General features: G+C 42.5%; 1 protein-coding gene across 4 annotated transcripts in view; it reads left to right on the top strand.

Annotated features, from left to right (window-relative positions):
• The window catches only part of ndufaf5 (NADH:ubiquinone oxidoreductase complex assembly factor 5), a 36,893-nt gene that overhangs the window by 5,551 nt on the left and 14,257 nt on the right, over positions 1 to 17,085 (top strand). For 3 of the 4 annotated variants that reach the window (XM_038806937.1, XM_038806967.1, XM_038806956.1), the window contains 8 exons: positions 1,077 to 1,124; positions 1,684 to 1,787; positions 2,034 to 2,073; positions 6,966 to 7,163; positions 8,058 to 8,118; positions 8,492 to 8,575; positions 12,785 to 12,867; positions 14,763 to 14,953. In XM_038806937.1, coding sequence (XP_038662865.1) covers positions 1,077 to 1,124; positions 1,684 to 1,787; positions 2,034 to 2,073; positions 6,966 to 7,163; positions 8,058 to 8,118; positions 8,492 to 8,575; positions 12,785 to 12,867; positions 14,763 to 14,855 — 711 coding nt within the window. In that variant the 3' untranslated portion in view covers positions 14,856 to 14,953. Of the gene's footprint in view, positions 1 to 1,076; positions 1,125 to 1,683; positions 1,788 to 2,033; positions 2,074 to 6,965; positions 7,164 to 8,057; positions 8,119 to 8,491; positions 8,576 to 12,784; positions 12,868 to 14,762; positions 14,954 to 17,085 lie in introns of those variants that run through there. The other variant, XM_038806946.1, reaches the window with a different exon arrangement.

Below are 17,085 nucleotides of genomic sequence, written 5' to 3' on the forward strand. Positions count from 1 at the left end.
CCCACAGCATCATGACCTCCACCATGGCAGGGTAAGGAGTCAGAGCTCGAATCCACCCTCATCTGGAACAGGAAACAAACTCCGTGCTGTTGGCACCAGTCTGATGCAGACCAGCCCATCCAGCCAGCTGAGCCAACCAGCCCCTGAATGAGTCCATGTTGCTGTGAGTTGTGATGATAAAGGCTCCACTTTTTCTTCCATCACATGGATGACCAGGAATCTCTCCCGTTCTTGCGGCCTGCCTTTGGTGTATATTGGAGGGATTTGTAGATTTACTCAATCTGTTTGGCCATGTTATGAACACATCTTTCATAGCCATCAACTCCTGGGATGGGACTTGAACCTGGAGCTTCTGATCTGGAGGCAGGGACACTCAACATGCACCACAAGACATTGTATTTAAATCAAATACCAAATGAAAGATCCTCCTTTTCTGTAAACTGCTTAATTTAAAATTGGCAACTTTGAGGACAATGTGGAAAATATGAAATTAGATTGTTGTAGCTTGCACAATGATATGTGATATAGTTGTGCTTGATGGTAGGTACAACTAATTTCATATGTTGCACTGAGATTAGGCTCATTTCTTGTTTAAATTTAAGTTCAGTGTGATACGACCCCATCAAGCTGCTCTGAATCTCTCCATCTTGGACATCAGTCATGATGCAAATCAGATTGCCGTGATACTCCATGAATCATGAACTGGAGAATCTTTGTAGCAACAGTCCCAAGGTGCAACACGGCCACTAAACTCTTTGTCTGTGCAGCATGTTGAATAGAACTTTACAGTTACCTACCTATTCATAAAGATCAAAATACCAAAATGTGAGCATACCTGTCCTGAGAATTCTTTTAAAACTGAAGCATTTGTTACACTAAGAGTGACGCTGAAGAATGTAACTTAACAGTTAGGATAATGGTTTTTGTCTTTTGTCGAAGAACATGAAAGACTTTTAATTGAAAATATTTCCCTGTAGCACCAACAGAATTAAGTACTCAAAAAATGAACTCAAGTAATTTTGTGTAAAAGAAGAACTAGTTTTCAAGGTTTTTTTTTCATTCTTCTTTTATTTCAGGACATGGTTCAAAAACTCTTTCAAGTGGATATTGCAGAGAATGTTTTGGTAGGTAACCTGATGGATTGCTTTATAATGTGCCCTATTAAGCATTTTAAAGAAAGCACTTTAGTTTAGAGAAATTGTAATTACCAAGCCCAGCCATTAACATTCAATACAAACGTCTGACCTTTAAATTGAATGAGGTTTTTCTCCTCAGCTGTTGAGCAAGACCATCACCTTCATGTTTTCCATACTAGATTTGGGATTCAGGTTATTTTGTCCTCTACTCGGGATCTGCTCCCAACATAAATATTGGAAGCAAGCATCTATCAATTGAGCCCAAGGCTTTTAGAGAATCTCTTCCCTTGACATTCAATGGTATTACCATCGCTGAATTCTCCACTACCTCGAGGGCAGTTGAATATGGGCAATAAATGGTGGCATAGCCAGCGGCGCCCATATCCTGTGAAAGAATACATTTAAAAAGGCCTGTTAGTTGGAAGAAATTGAAAGATAGGAAGCTGGTAATGTTTGGAACTTTACCATGTTAATGTCCAATTGAGTTGAGCAATTGTTGAGCAGTCATAATTTTCTGACTTTTTTTGTTTCAAATGTTCCTTTACAGAAACATCCAGTTGAGACTGAAATTCCCACCTATCGTATCTTAGCAGATGAAGAGTTTCTACCCTTCAAAGAAAATACATTTGACCTCATTCTTAGCAGTTTATGGTACATGAAATGTGATTAAACCACCTCCTCTAAATGAATAAAAGTGCCTTGATACAGGATGTTTATACAATGTTGTGTACATCAAGTGTCTCGTAAGACGGATATGTGATTTGCAGAGGACATGGATTTAAATTTTACAAAATCGTTTAAGTTAAATTGACCTAGAATCCAAAAATTAATTAAATCCAGATTGTTTGTAATTGAAATAATTGAAAATAATGTTTTTAAATCTATTTCTCTTTTCAGTTTGCATTGGGTCAATGACCTCCCTCATGCATTCAAACTGGTAAGAATGTCTTTAACACTATTCCAGTCAAGTAGGTCAGGAAAGAATTTGAACAATAAATGCTGTTATTTGTTTTCAAACTAATGTCTAATAGTAACTTTTAATAGCTCAATTTTGTAACTGGAAGCACATTTCCATTTCTACCAAAGAATACATCCATATTTTAAACTATCATAATCTCACCTGTGTTACTTAACCTTGCAAATAACAATTTACAAATTTGATCCATTTACTCTTGTGTTTGACAATGAAGCATAAAAAGTGACTAAGGCAATAAATACTTTGGCTTTGTTTCTATTCTGACAAGCCACATAAAGATTTTACAGGAAAGTGTTTTTTATTATTGCCATACATCAGCAAAATAACAAACAACATTTATTTGCAGTAATGCCCCTTTGATATTTAGTAGCACGAGATCTACATCTGTGAAAGTGGTCTTACAGATTTTATCTTTCTGAATTGGTCTGGATTTAGGATTCCCTCTGCTGTTTCAATAAAGAACTGTAAAGTCAGCTGTGCAGCTTGTTGAGATGTAAATTCAAGGTGACAATTCATATTTATGCAAAGAAGAGGAGGTGACAAATGTAGTAGGGAGGAATTGATGATGAATATAATTTTAAAAACATTTTATTGAGGCATTTTAAATATATACATGAGCACAAAAATTCAAAAGCTACCCCACATTTCCCCCTTCCCCACTCACTCACCTCGCTGCCACCTCGGCACCCGCCTCTCTTTTCCAACAAATTGCGCCCCCCCCAATTGATGACTCAATTCTCCTTAAAGAAGTCGATGGCTTCCACCTCAAGGTGACCCTCCTCGAGCCCTCGAATGGCAAACTTAATGTTTTCCAAATGCAGGATCTATGCTAAATCGCACAGCAGAATCCATTTCCATGCTATGAGGGAGGCAAAGGCCAAGACGTCGGTATCTATCCCCACCTGTACTCCCAGATCCACCGACATTCTAAATATTGCCACCTTCAGACTCGGAGCTACCTCTACCCCCAAAATCTTACGTCCGAAAATCCCTCAACATCAGACATGCCATAACAAATGTACATGGTTTGGCGCCCCCCCAAACTATCCTCCATCGCCAAATATAACTGCCTCTCATCCACCCCACAGAGCTTCCCTCCATACTCCGGGCCCTCACCCACCCCACTCCTTTTCCAACTTGCACGTGACCTCCTCCACCGGAGTACACACTCTTTTCATGAGCTTCCCATACATGTCCACAACACCGCCCTCCCCAATTTCATCCTCAGACAGAAGCTTGGCCTGCAGCACCAGGGGTGGTAACGTCGGAAAGGGCGGCACCTCCTTCCTAATAAAGACCCTAATCTACAGACACCTGAACCGATTTCCCTTTTGAAAACTGGTACGTCTCCTCGAGCTCTTCAGGTCTGCAAACTTTTCTCCCACAAACAGATCCCTGAAGTACTCTCTCTCCACCTGCCGCCACCCCCGGAACCTTGCATCTAACCCCGCCAATGCATACTCATTAACCACCCCATGGTTCTATGCATCGTCCCAGATGGAGTTTGGACACCAGCCCAAACTCCATCCTTTGGAAATGTCTCCTCAGGTGTCACTGAATATCTCCGGTCTACCCTCAGAATATTGGCAGCATGGTAGCACAGTGGTTAGCACTGTTGCTTCACAGCGCCAGTGTCCCAGGTTCAATTCCTGGCTTGGGACGCTGTCTGTGCGGAGTCTGCACGTTTTCCCTGTGTCTGCGTGGGTTTCCTCCCAAAAAAAGACATGCTATTAGGTAATTTGGTCATTCTCCATGTATCTGAACAGACGCCGGAATGTGGCGACTCGGTGCTTTTCACAGTAACTTCATTGCAGTTTTAATGTAAGCCTGCTTGTGACAATAAAGATTATTATTATCCTCCACCAACCTGAGGCTCTCAACTCACTCTGCTCCCTCCCTATGTGCCCGAATCAGTATAAATCCCCCCCGTCCCACCACTTTCATTGCCTCCTACAGCGTGAAGGCAGAAACCTCCCCCGTATTATTCAGCTCCACATAATTTTGAATGGCTACCCTCACCCTCCGACCTGTCGTTCACCAGTAACCCCACATCCAACCTCCACTACGGCCATCCCCCTGCACCAACCAACAAATCCACTCACTGCAGAGCATGTTCGAAGACCACAATCGCCGAATACACCGATCCAACAACACCTTATCTAAAACAAAAATCAATTTGTGAGTACACCCGGTGCACATGCAAGAAATACGAAAACTCCGTCACTAGCACCATAGGCGCCCCTCTTGCTCCCTGCTAACGAGCACAAACCTACCCCCAGGAACGGTTACAGTATTGCTGACCTCAAAGGCCACCCTCTTATTGACCAGCACCGCCATCCTCTGGTCTTCATATCCAGACCCAATTGGAAGATCTGCCCCACCCAACCCTTCCTGAACCTCGACTAATTCCCCACAGCTTCAGGTGCATCTCCTGAAGAAACAGGACATCCACCTTCAAACTCCTTATGTGTGCCTACCAGCTTATCTGGTGGCCCCCACTCGAAAGCCTCTGTCGACCCCCCTTCCCCTCACCGGCAAATCCCCAAAACCAGTAAAAAAAAAACAAGAAAACACACTCGCCCACTCCGCATCCATATTAATTAAATAAAACAATTTACCCATCGTGTAAACTCAGATTTCCCACTTTAGCACTTCAAAGTTGTGTCCTCACACACCTCCCATTCCATGGTCTGTCATAAATTCACTCGCCTCCTCCAGCGTGTCAGAATAAAACTCTCTATTTTGGTGTGTAACCCACAGTTCAGCAGGATACAACACCCCAAACTTCACCCCTTCGTTGTAAAGGGCAGCCTTAATGCGATTATAACTGGCCCAGCGCTTGACAAATTCGGGACCCAGGTCCTGATAGATCCTCGGCATATTTCCTTCCCAGGTGCACATTTTTGTTTGCTTCGCCCACTTCAATATCTTCCCCTTACCAAGAAAACAATGCAGTCGCACCACCATCGCCCCCGGTGGCTCTCCCAGCTTCAGTCTCCTCAGCTCGATCCACCGGTCGAAGACCCCCTCCCCCACCAAGTTCCTCTTCCCCCACCAAGTTCCCCAACATACTCACCAAATACTTTGTGGCCTGCGTTCCCTCAATCCCCTCGTGCATCCCCACGATCCTGAGATTCTGCTTCCTGAAACGGTTCCCTCGGTCCTCCACCTTCTCCCTCAGCCTCTTATGGCTTTCCACCACGAGCACCATCTCCGCCATCAGCGAGGCCAGCTGGTCCTCATGCTCTCCCACTGACTCCTCCGCCTTCTGCAGTGCCATACCCCGCACCTCCATCCTCTGCTCCACTCTCTCAATAACCACCCTCAGCATCTCCACCATCTTTGCCAGATCTTCTGAGGCCTCCTGCCACTGCTGCTGAAACTTTCTGTTCAAAAATTCCATAAGTTACTCAGTAGACCACTGGGTGGGCAATGACATCCCAGCACCCTCCGTCATCTTTTATGTGTCGCACCTCGAATAACCTCTTGTCCTGGCTAATGCCTCTTATTTGTTACACTCCTGATCTGGTAAACCATAAACTGGCCCCACCAATGAAGCACTTCACTTCCTCTATGCTTATGCACCTCACAGCAACAAACACCCTTAAATAGGGTGGGAAAGGACCAAGAAATTCCATCTTGAGCGGGAGCCCACAAATGTGCGACTACTTATTCCACGGCCGCCACCGGAAACCCCTAAATATAACTAAAACAGCAGTTTGTGTTATATACTGTGTGTTCATAGAAACATAATCAGTCAAAAATTCACACCGGGCAAAGGAAGGAAATACTCGGATATGAATAAAAGCTAGATTTTGTGGAAGGTGCATGGAGGGAAGTGGATGGTTAGTAGCTCTGGTTCCAAAGGGATTGGGCTTGCTAAAGAGATCAGAGCACAATAAATGCTTTACTCACAGGGGAGTTGTTTAGGACTCTCGGAGATTTCAGGTAGGGAGGTGTGAGGCTGAGAACCGAGCTAAACAGGATGAGGTTTGTGAGTTGGGAGTCTGGAAGTCAATTCAATCAATTCAACTAAGTTTTATTGCCCATTTAGAAATTAATTATGGCTACATTACTTGTTTTTAAAAAATCAAATATAAATGAATAATTAGCAACGAAGAAGAAAGAATACATCACAAAAATCTGACATTAAATATATGTTCAAAACTATTTCAGTGCATTTAAAATAATCTTTTATTAGTGTCACAAGTAGGCTTACATTAACACTGCAATGAAGTTACTGTGAATCATCATTTAAGGCAATAAAGCTATAAAAATCAGAAACCAATGTTCCTTAAAATTTCCAAAGATGTTTAGATTCTTACACCACCCACCTCATTCCCCTTACCAGAACCCATAAAGAATGTCACTCCTGAGAAAAACAATGGACATGTTCCACAAGAATGGCTGCTACCACGGGGGGGGGGGGGGGGGGGGGGGAATAGACAAAAGGTGCTAGAGGGAGGCATGGATAGAAAAGGAAGTTCATTTTGATTGGTGAGCACAGGGATACAGATTGAGAGGGATTTAGAGGATGGTTAAGAGGAACAGAGCTTTGGATGAGCTGAGGATTGTGGAGGGAGCAAGATGGGTGGCTGGCCAAGGAAGCTTTGAAATAGCGCACGATCTTGTTTTGGATGATTGAATAGGTCAAGTAAGAAAGGATTCAGCAATAAAGAAGTTGAACAAATTTGTTTTAATTTCTGATCATCTCACATCTCAAAATCATAAAATTGTCAACAGCATATATTGGTCTGGACCCTGCATCAGCACATACATTGGCTGGCTTGCAGTTTTATGAAATGTGGCATTAATACTAATACTGCTTACAGTGATTATCCTGTCCTCTGCAGATTAATTATTCCTTGAAACCAGATGGAGTGTTCATTGGTGCCATGATGGGAGGAGAAACCCTATATGAACTTCGTTGTTCTCTACAGCTGGCAGAACTGGAGCGTGAAGGAGGGTTTGCCCCTCACATATCACCATTCACTGCTGTTACAGACTTGGGAAATCTTTTGGAACAAGCAGGATTTAACATGCTAACTGTGGTGAGGCAAATTAAATAATGAATTCACTTTATTACATCTCTAATCTCCTCAACTTGCATGAAGATAAATTGTCTTTTAAAAAAGAAACAGAATCCTGATTCCTTTTTGTTGATGTTTGTATTTAAAATGTTGAGGATTGTTTGGGGGTTGGTGGGTGGATGGAATTGTTGGCCAGGGGACTGACATTGTATTTTTTATCGTTGTTTCTTGGTGGGTGCAAATTTGGATGAAAATGTGAAAAAAAGAGGATAATAAAAATATTTGGATTAAAAAAAGAAACAGAAATGAGACTGTGTATTATTCTAAATACTCGTTGAAACTAGTTGCTTATTGTTTATTTCCTTCAAGTAATCTGTCTCCGCCACCTTACTTTCCTGGCAGAGAGGACAGACAGGAGAAAGGGCATGGGTTTTTGGCACTGTCACTTTCAGTTAGTGAGTATAGAATGGCTGGTCCTTCTCATCCCTGGTGAAACAGGAGCTGTTGAGATGAGAAACCCTCTAATAATCGACAGGCTAATGCTACGTCTTAATACACTATTCTAACCTTGGCCAATAAGTAATCCCTCACTTGCATAAATCAAATTCAATGTATCCATAAATTAAATTAATTTAATTGCTTCTAGTTATTCAAGTGGTAACTGTTGAGGTACCCTCCAACAGGAAATGGTGACATAGGTTTTCGGCTTTGCTCCATCAGCCATTAGGGCAAAACCCATCTATGTCCTGCTCTTACAGATTAGCCAACCATTCGTTAAATTTTGATCTGCCCTTTAAATATGGAAAACTGAAAAGGGAGGATTGTGGGCTTGAGTGGGTTAGTACTTTAAATGTGAAAAATAGTGTCAGAAATAAATGCTTTTATATACAGCTGCATATTGTTCATTTCCTGCAGGACATTGATGAAATTGTGGTGAACTATCCTGGAATATTTGAAGTAATGGAGGACTTGCGAGGTGAGTGGACGCATGTTTTTCCAACCTGAATACGTAGGTATTTAATGACAGGATTTGGTGTAATTGAGGGCTTTGGTCATTTGAAACGTCATTTCCAAAATATTCTGCAGGAATTTAACTGCAAATATTAGTTACCCAACAAAACTTGAGTAAAAACCGTGGAACAGACATATACTCTGTGCGAATGAAGTGGAAAAGTATGAACATTTCATTTGTGGCGTCCCAATGCATCTATAGCACTCACATCCTAGAATCACAGAATGATACAGGATCGAGGTGCTGTTTGGCCCATTGTGCCTGTGCCAGATACTTGATGTGATTTGGGTTTTTTCAATCTCTTGACAGTTTTGTATTTACTTCTCTAAATCTGAAGGTATGGGAGAGAGCAATTGTGCTTGGTCCAGGAAACCCTTGTTGCACAGGGACACAATGCTGGCAGCTGCAGCAATCTACAAAGGTGAGACAGTGAGTTAAAATTGAATCTCGTATTTAGTGTGAAGTGGAAGGTTAGTTGTACATTTAAGTTTTACTTTATGTTAACAATGAAATTAGGCTGTGCCTTAAATATGCTGAATTAACTGATCTGACAAGCATGAAGGAGCAGAAATGTAATCAAATTGTGAAAATAGCTCTGGTTTTAGTTCAATGTAAGCAGTTTGACTAATGCTTCAAGAACTCTTCTTGCAGTCAAGGTAAGCAAAACCTTTTTTTTAAATAAATGAAATATTTTATTTCCTGTCATGTGAGAGTACATTTAAGAAATGGGTGTTTATAAATGGCTGTGTATATAAATATCTGTAGTGAGAGTACCTTTAAGAAATGGGTGTTTACTACTGCAGTGATGTCACAGAGTGGGTGGAGCTGGACTGTCTGTCCTCTTTTTATTTTCGTTTTAGGCTATTTGCAGCAGGGTGTGTTTTAGTTTTGTTTTCAGTGTTGGAGCTGAAGCCAGACAGAGCAGGTGTACTGTTGACCTCTCTTACCATAAAAGATTATCTCTTGGTCATTAGGCGAATTCAGAATTATAAATGTTTTCAGTAGTGACTTTAACCTGATGTGCTTCTGTTAAAGGTTATGTTTTTTGTAAGTCTTCTGGATGTTAAAAGGACAGTGTAAGCATTACTTAGTGTTGTACTCTTTGGGGGTTGCATTTGAATTAATGGTTGCTAAAATGTTCACTATGTTTTAAAAAGGTTAACTTGAGTTCATAGAATAAACATTGTTTTGCTTTAAAAAAATACTTTTCCATTTCTGCTCTACCACACCTGTAGAGTGGGCCGTGTGCTCCCCGTAACCACAATCTATTAAATGTTGTGGGTCAGGTGAACTCCATGATACACTTTGGGGTTCTCTAAACCCTGGCCCATAACATTCCCTGCAGAGATCCAGTACTTCATGTTTAGCTGAAACTTGCTAAACAGTGTACTGTCTTGCACGCATCCTTGTGCGTATGCTCTTCATGAAAGTGCTTTTTATTTTTCTTTATTTTTATAAATTTAGTGTACCCAATCATTTTTCCAATTAAGGGGCAATTTAGAGTGGCCAATCCACCTAGCTTGCACATTTTTGGGTTGTGGGGGCGAAACCCACGCAGACACGGGGAGAATGTGCAAACTCCACACGGACAGTGACCCAGGATCGAACCTGGGACCTCAGCGCCGTGAGGCCCCAGTGCTAACCCACTGTGCCACCGTGCTGCCCGATGAAAGTACTTTTTAATTAGTTTTGTGACTAATCTCTGTTGGAGACTTAAAATAACAAGCCTCCACAGAGTAGCGATAACCTCACCAAGACGTAATTCTCTTCTTTTTTTCTGACCTGCCCCCCTGATCCGCTACCATCTTCTCCATCTGAAAACTCACCCTCTTGCCCACCAAGTTTGCCATCCCCCAAGCCCTACTGTCAAACCCCAATTGAAACACCTGACTCAACCAGCACTTCCTAAGCCTCATCTGATGCTTTGCCCTCAAATGGGTCTCCTGCAGAATTACCACATCAGTTTTTAAACTCTTCAAGTGTGCAAAAACTCTCGCTCTTTTCACCGGTCCCCTTAACCCCCTTATGTTCCATGCCACCACTCTAACCGGGGTCTCCCCCCACCCCCTCAAATCTGCCATCACCATTACCCCGGCCCTGCCCATCTTTTTGTTACCGTCAATCCCCCCCATTCACTTCCTCTTGCAAATACCTCACCCAGTATCGCCGCCCCCCGGGTCCATCGACACCTGCTCGACCAGGCTCCAATGACCGTGGCCCCTCCCCCCACCACACTCCCGTTTGCCAGCCAACCCATGTTTGCATGTGTGATGGCTTCTGCCAGAGGCTACCCTCCCACTCTTCAGCGGCCAGCCCCACATGCTCAAACTCCACCTCCCTTAAACCGAGAGAGATTACAAAACCTCACCCAAAAGGAAAAAAGAAAAACTCAAAACACATATAAACAACCCCACCAGCCTATTCAAGAGACTGATACAAAACCCCAAACAAATAGAAAACCCTCAATAAAAAAACACAATCCCCGTCCCCACCAACCAAGTCCAAACCCCAACTTTCATCTCAGTCCCAGTCCTTCAGCCTTCCTAAACGCCTCCACCGTCTGAAATAAAAGTCCTTTGAATTGTGAGCCACTCTCAGCTTCACTGGGTAGACTCTCCAAATCTCACTCTGCTGCCACACAATGCCACCTTCACTGTCCAAAGGCCGTCTGCCTTCTCGCCAGATCCACCGTTAGATCTTGGTAAATGTGTATACCAACGCCTTCCCACTTCACATCTCATCTCTCTTTTGCCCAGCTCAAAACCTTCTTCACTTGATAGCTGTGGAAGCAGACTATAACCGTTCTTGGTGGCTCATTCCCTTTAGGCTTCGGCCCGAGTGACCGATGTGCCCTGTCTAACTTGTAGCTGGAGGGTTCTTCCCCCTCCTCCATAAACTCAGCAAGCATCTTCACGAAGTACTCAGCTGGCCTCGGGCCCTCCACTTTCGGCAGGCCCATGATTCTCCGGTTTTGCCTCAACCTGGTCTCCAGGTCCTCCACCTTCGCTCTGAGCCCTTTGTTGACCTTCGTCACCCTCCACAGCTCCTCGCCCTTTGAGGTGAACTGGTCGCTTTGTTGCGACAATGTCTCCTTCACCCCCCTTCAACAACTCTCCATGCTCCCGCACCTCGACCGATGTCTTCATCACTGCCACCTTTACCAAGGCAATGGCACGTGCCCACTCTTGCAGTGAAGCCATCATCTCCCTCCGAAGCACCGCCATATGCTTGGCAAACAGCCTTTCAAACTCCACTGACATCACCTCGGTTAGAGTTTCCACCATGAGAGGAGCGACCCCAACTATGACCCAGCCCCCATCATCTTTCTTCCCGCAGGACTCCTAGCTACACTTGCTGGTGGACGTTCACTCGCTCCCTCCTTTCCAGCACCTTTCTTCTGGGGCTTCAACATTCCTCGTCTTCCTTATGACTTCCCACACCAACTCATCCACAAACTACCCCTGAAACTGGGCATAAAAGTTCAAAAACAGAGACTTTAGCAGGAGCCATCTAATGTGCGACCTCCACGTACATGCCACCACCAGAAGTCCCTCACCACGATCTAATTCTCTTAAGTTTTTATTTTTTAAACTTATTCTGTTGATTTGGAGTCGTTTACACACTCTCATATACTTTTAATTATAATAATTTCATTTGGAGATTTATTTTTAAAATCATTTTCACATATAACTGAATATTAAGTGGTGCATGGATACAACCTGAAATTCTTCTCATTGAAATGTGCTAGAATTTACACCTTCATTACACCGACATTGGAGAACGGGCTGCCTTTGTTGCACGACAGGTACCGTTCTTTTTAGTGAAATGTGGGCAACGAAATGCGGCCGTTGCTAGCAAGGCCAGCATTTATTGCTCGCCTCTAATGACCTTGAGACGGTGGTGGGACCCGCCTTCTTGAACTGTTGTAATCCATGTACCGTAGATGCACCCATTGTACTGTTAGGAAGTTCCAAAATACTCAGCGATAGTGAAGGAATGGTGATATATTTCCAAGTCAGGATGGTGTGTCGCTTGGAGGAGAACTCTCAGGTGCTGGTGTTCCCATGCATTTGCTACACTTTTCCTACTAGGCAGTAGAGGTTGCAGATTTGGAAGGTGCTGTGGAAGGAGCCTCTGAATTACTGCATCTTGCAGATGGTACACGCTGCTGCCAACTTGCATCAGTGATGGAGGGAGTTAATGTTGAAGGTGGTGGATAGGATGCCAAATAAGTGGGCTACTTTGTCCTGGTTGATGTTGAGCTTCTTGAGTGTTGTTGGAGCTGCACTCCCCAGGCAAGGTTTTCACGCCAGATAAAATTGAATCAATAACGACATTAGAGAACGGGCTGCCTTTGTTGCATGACAAATAATGGGGTTGTGTAAATGGGCCAGCAAATTCTGGAGATTCTCAACTTCGGCATAGCTTTTCTCTGCTTGCATTTGCTGGTCGTGAGCATATTAATAACAGCATGAGTTGTGAACTCGCTGTTATTTTTCCAGGTTACTAACCAGCTTTCTGAGATTTCCAGGAGTGATTTCAGTTGGTTGATGGTTACATTTATAGTAACACTTGAATATTTCTAACAATCATATTAAAATACCCTGTTTTTAATTGTCTCTCTCCAAAGAGATGTATGGAAATGATGATGGGTCTGTGCCAGCTACATTCCAGATTCTGTACATGATTGGCTGGAAACCCCATGAATCACAGGTATGTGGACAATAAATAATATCTTGAAGGTCTTGCCATCCTTCCTAAGGCTTGGTGTCCAGAATTAGACATGGTACACCAGAATTAGACATGGTACACCAGATAGACCTAACATCTGGGGCAGGGAATCCCAAAGATTCACCACCTTCTGAGTGAGCAACACCTCCCTGCATCATCTTAGTCTTAATTCATTTTTGCCTTCCTAACTCCTTGCTGTTTCTGCATGTTCAGTTATTCAGATTTGTGTTCGAGTACATCCAGATCACTCTAGGCATCAATATTTTACGATTTTTGTTAAAAGTATTCTTCTTTTCCATTTTGACTGCCAAAGTGCATAATTTCACATTTTTCCACATTACATTCCATCTGCCACATGTTTGCTCATCACTTAACCTCTTTATATTCCTGTGCATCCTCCTTGTATCTGGCTTTGCGAATTAGCTTTACATCATCCAAACTTGCGTATATTATACCCAGTCCCCTCAGCTAAGTCACTGAAATAGATTGTAAAAAGCTGAAGCCCAATCACTGATTCTTGCTGTACCTTATTGATTACAGTCTGCCAACCTGCAAATTAGCTCCTTATTCCTCCTCTGTTTTCTTTCTTAACCAATCCTCATTCCGTGCTAAAATATTGCCCCCAATCCCTTGAGCCCTAATTTTATACAGTAATATCTTGTGCAGCAGTTTAGTATTTTTTAAAAATCCATTGGTTCACCTTTATCTACCCTGCTGGACAAAATCTCAGAACTCTGAACAGATTTGCGAAACACACTGCCTGATAATATAATGGTTTTCTAATTTTCCTGTTATCAAATGCTTCCTTGCTACATGTTCATTGTTCTAATCAAGGGATAGCAGGGAGGCACTGCTACCTCACAGCGCCAGGGACCCGTGTTCGATTCTGGCCTTGGCTGTCTGGGTGGAGTTTACATGTTCTCCCCATGACTGCATGGGTTTCTTCCGTGTGCTCCAGTTTCCTCCCACAGTCTAAAGGTGTGCAGGTTAGGTGGATTGACTATGCTAATTTGTCCCTTAGTGTCTTAAGGTTAATTGGGGTTACGTGATTAGGATGGAGGAGTGGGCCTAGGTAGGGTACAGACTCGATGGGCTGAATGGCCTCCTTCAGCGCTGTAGGGCTTCTATGATTCTAATCCTTGTCCAGTTTGATTTGAGCCAGTCAGGTGTGACTTTGACTCTAACATGCTAAATCCGAGTTTAATTAGCTTTATTCGTCATGCAATATGATTCAATTGTCATTCTGTACGAGGGCTGTGATTTTAAGCTTTTTGCACCAGGAGCCAATTTTTTTAAAAAGGCAAATAAAATTCATTAATTGGCTATGTCATGAGTATATATGTGTACATTCTATGAGAGCAATGACATGAGCCACGTGACTTTAAATAGTGATTCTCATTTAGTAAGGAAATAATTTTATGGCCAGGAACCTGATCCATTTGAACCCAGATAGCCTCCGCTGTAACTGTTCTAACAAAGTCAGTTTTACCTTGAACAGTTACGTTTTTGTTCATAAATATAGCCAGCTTGGCTAACTGGGGGTGAGGAGTTTCATCAGAGAAGAAATGGTGTTGGATATGTCAAGAGTATAATAAGATAGGAAGATTTATTTTCAACGTTTTAGTGATGCAAAATATATAAAAGTAATGAAATAACAGAAGAAGCATTTGGGTCCCTTTATCAGTTTTTCAAATTTTACAATAGTTTTCCTAATTCTAATATAAAAGAAAATATTTCTCTTTGTAAAATCAATAATATTGAAGAGGGAGTGATTTCAGTGTACCAGAATGTCTGAGATGTACCATGTCAGTTCATGTATACAGGAGTAACTTATTATACTGTTGTGTACTATATTCATTATCTTTGTTTTCTTTCAGGCTAAGCCAGCACATAGAGGGTCAGCTACATTGTCAATTGGGGATCTAGGGAAAATGTCTGAACTGATAACAAAGAAGAATAAAGAGTTTTAAACAAGTATAAACATTAATCTTTCATATTTAAATATCAGTTGTATGCCAAGTTTGACTTGTATAAATGTAAACATTAAATAATGATTGTCATTTTCAAATTGGACTTTTATTATTTTATTTCCTGGCCAAGATGGAGGGCAGATGATTACTCCCTGTTCTTTGCCACTGTTACGGGACGGTAAGAATTACAAGAGAGCATGCAGCCTTGTGCTCTAATTACTTTCTTCAGTCGCCACTTTCCCCGATAACATGCCTGAGACCAAGAATGCACAGGTTTGAAGGATTGATGCCATACTATTCCAGAACATATTGGAATCAGAGATGCTAATTACACTCTTCTGTTTTCATGGGATGCACAACTGAAGCACCAACACATTGCTCCTTCATGACTACTTTTTGGAATATAGTAATTACAGTGTCGGAAGATAAGCTTATGCTGCAATAGGATCATGTCCGTTCAGAGGTTGCTTCATTTATTTGACCTGAAATTGAATACTTTAAGATGGGTTATAAGTTTAAAAATGTTTAGTTACTTATAGAATCATAGAATGGTTATTGTACAGAAGGAGGCCATTTGGCTTGTTGAGTCCATCCTGGCTCTCTGTGGGAAGTTTAGTCTCACTCCAGGTCCTTTTCCTTGTCGCCCTGCAAAATGTTTCCATTCAGGTGCTGATCCAATTCCCTTCTGAAAACCACAGTTGAATCTGCCTCCACCACAGTCTCGGATAGTATATTTCAGATCCTAATCACTTGCTGGAGTCCAAGGTTTTTCTTCAAGTCACCTTTGGTTCTTAGACCATTGGCGGAAGTGTTGGTATACCTAGCTGCCTGGCATAAACCCCTATGCTTTTCCTAACAGATGTAGGTGATTACTGAGGAGCTGAGGCATTCAGGCTAGAAAGCCAGTCCGCTTTGAATTACGTTAGGCTGATGATAATAATCCCAGCAGTAGCTTCAGCCTGTGTTTTTTTTCACTTGGGAGGGGAAAAATAGTCATGTCTCTGCTCCTCATCATTATTTAGCAGCTCCTACAGGAGTTGCACACAAATTTGAGTTTTGTTGTGATGTCCCAAGAAATTACAGCCTCACTGACGTGTCATTACTTATGCTATAATCTCCTGACGCTTGTGCTCAACTCTGCAGTTTCAGCCCCCGAGCCCGGAATCCTGGATTAACGACATGGCCGGGTTCATCAAACTGGAGAGGGTCAAGTTTGCCCTGAGGGGGTCGGTGCAAGGGTTCTTCCGGCAGTGGCAGTCTTTTCTTGATTTCCTGGCGGAGTGTTAGGGGGTGGTCAATCTCAGCAGCAACCTGGGAGAGGGGGGTGGATTATGGGTCTGTTAAGGGGGTTTTTGCAACTATATGTTTGTTACTTTTTTGTTATTAATTTATTACTTTGTATTGGGGGGGAGGGGCTTTTCTTTCTGTTTTTCCCATGCCTTGTTTATTTTATTGTTGGGAGAAAATTTGTTGTTGAAAAATTTGAATAAAAATTATTTTTTTTTAAAAACTCTGCAGTTTCCCCAGTCAAAATAGTTTAACCATTGATTAAATCGATGAAGGTCAGATATTTTCTCAAATAGCACCAGTTTTACATCACTGCTACTTAGATTTAAAGTAGAGACATTTGGTTGTCAAGTAGTGATTTGAATTCTTGCTGTTAGATTGTGTAGGTCACTTACAACTCTATTTTCAAACTCTCAACTGCTCACCCTTTAGCATTCCATTCACAATACTTCTCTAACTGTCTATCTCCCAATCCTCTACTTCTGATGCACTTTTTCTCAAGTGTACTCTATAAACTCCCATCCTGGCCAATCCCATGGTATGGACTTTAGATTTGCAACCTCAAGACCAAAGGACATAATTTTGAGAACATCTAGTTTAGCCGTCCATCAGTATATTGGGCTGGACTGCATGGTGCATTTTTAAGTCTTGCTTCTCTTTCCCCCTCCCCCCCCCCACCAAAAGAAAAATTACACGGGGCTCCCCAGAGGTACAACTGCCCCCTGGCATTGCCCAGGCATGTCACTCTTTCTTCCCCCCCCCCCCCCCCTGGCTATATTTGCCGTTGCATCCCTGGGGGGGTCCCCTCAACTGATTCACATTTTTAAATAGCTGTTGTAAACCTTGGTGATGTTATATCAGCGAAGTCTTAACATTCAGTGAGGTTGGATGATGTGGCGGAGGGCTCACTAATTTATTTAACAGTATGTAAAAGCATTGTTAT

This window comes from Scyliorhinus canicula, chromosome 1, assembly GCF_902713615.1.
Source record: "Scyliorhinus canicula chromosome 1, sScyCan1.1, whole genome shotgun sequence".
Classification (NCBI taxonomy): Eukaryota; Metazoa; Chordata; class Chondrichthyes; order Carcharhiniformes; family Scyliorhinidae; genus Scyliorhinus; species Scyliorhinus canicula.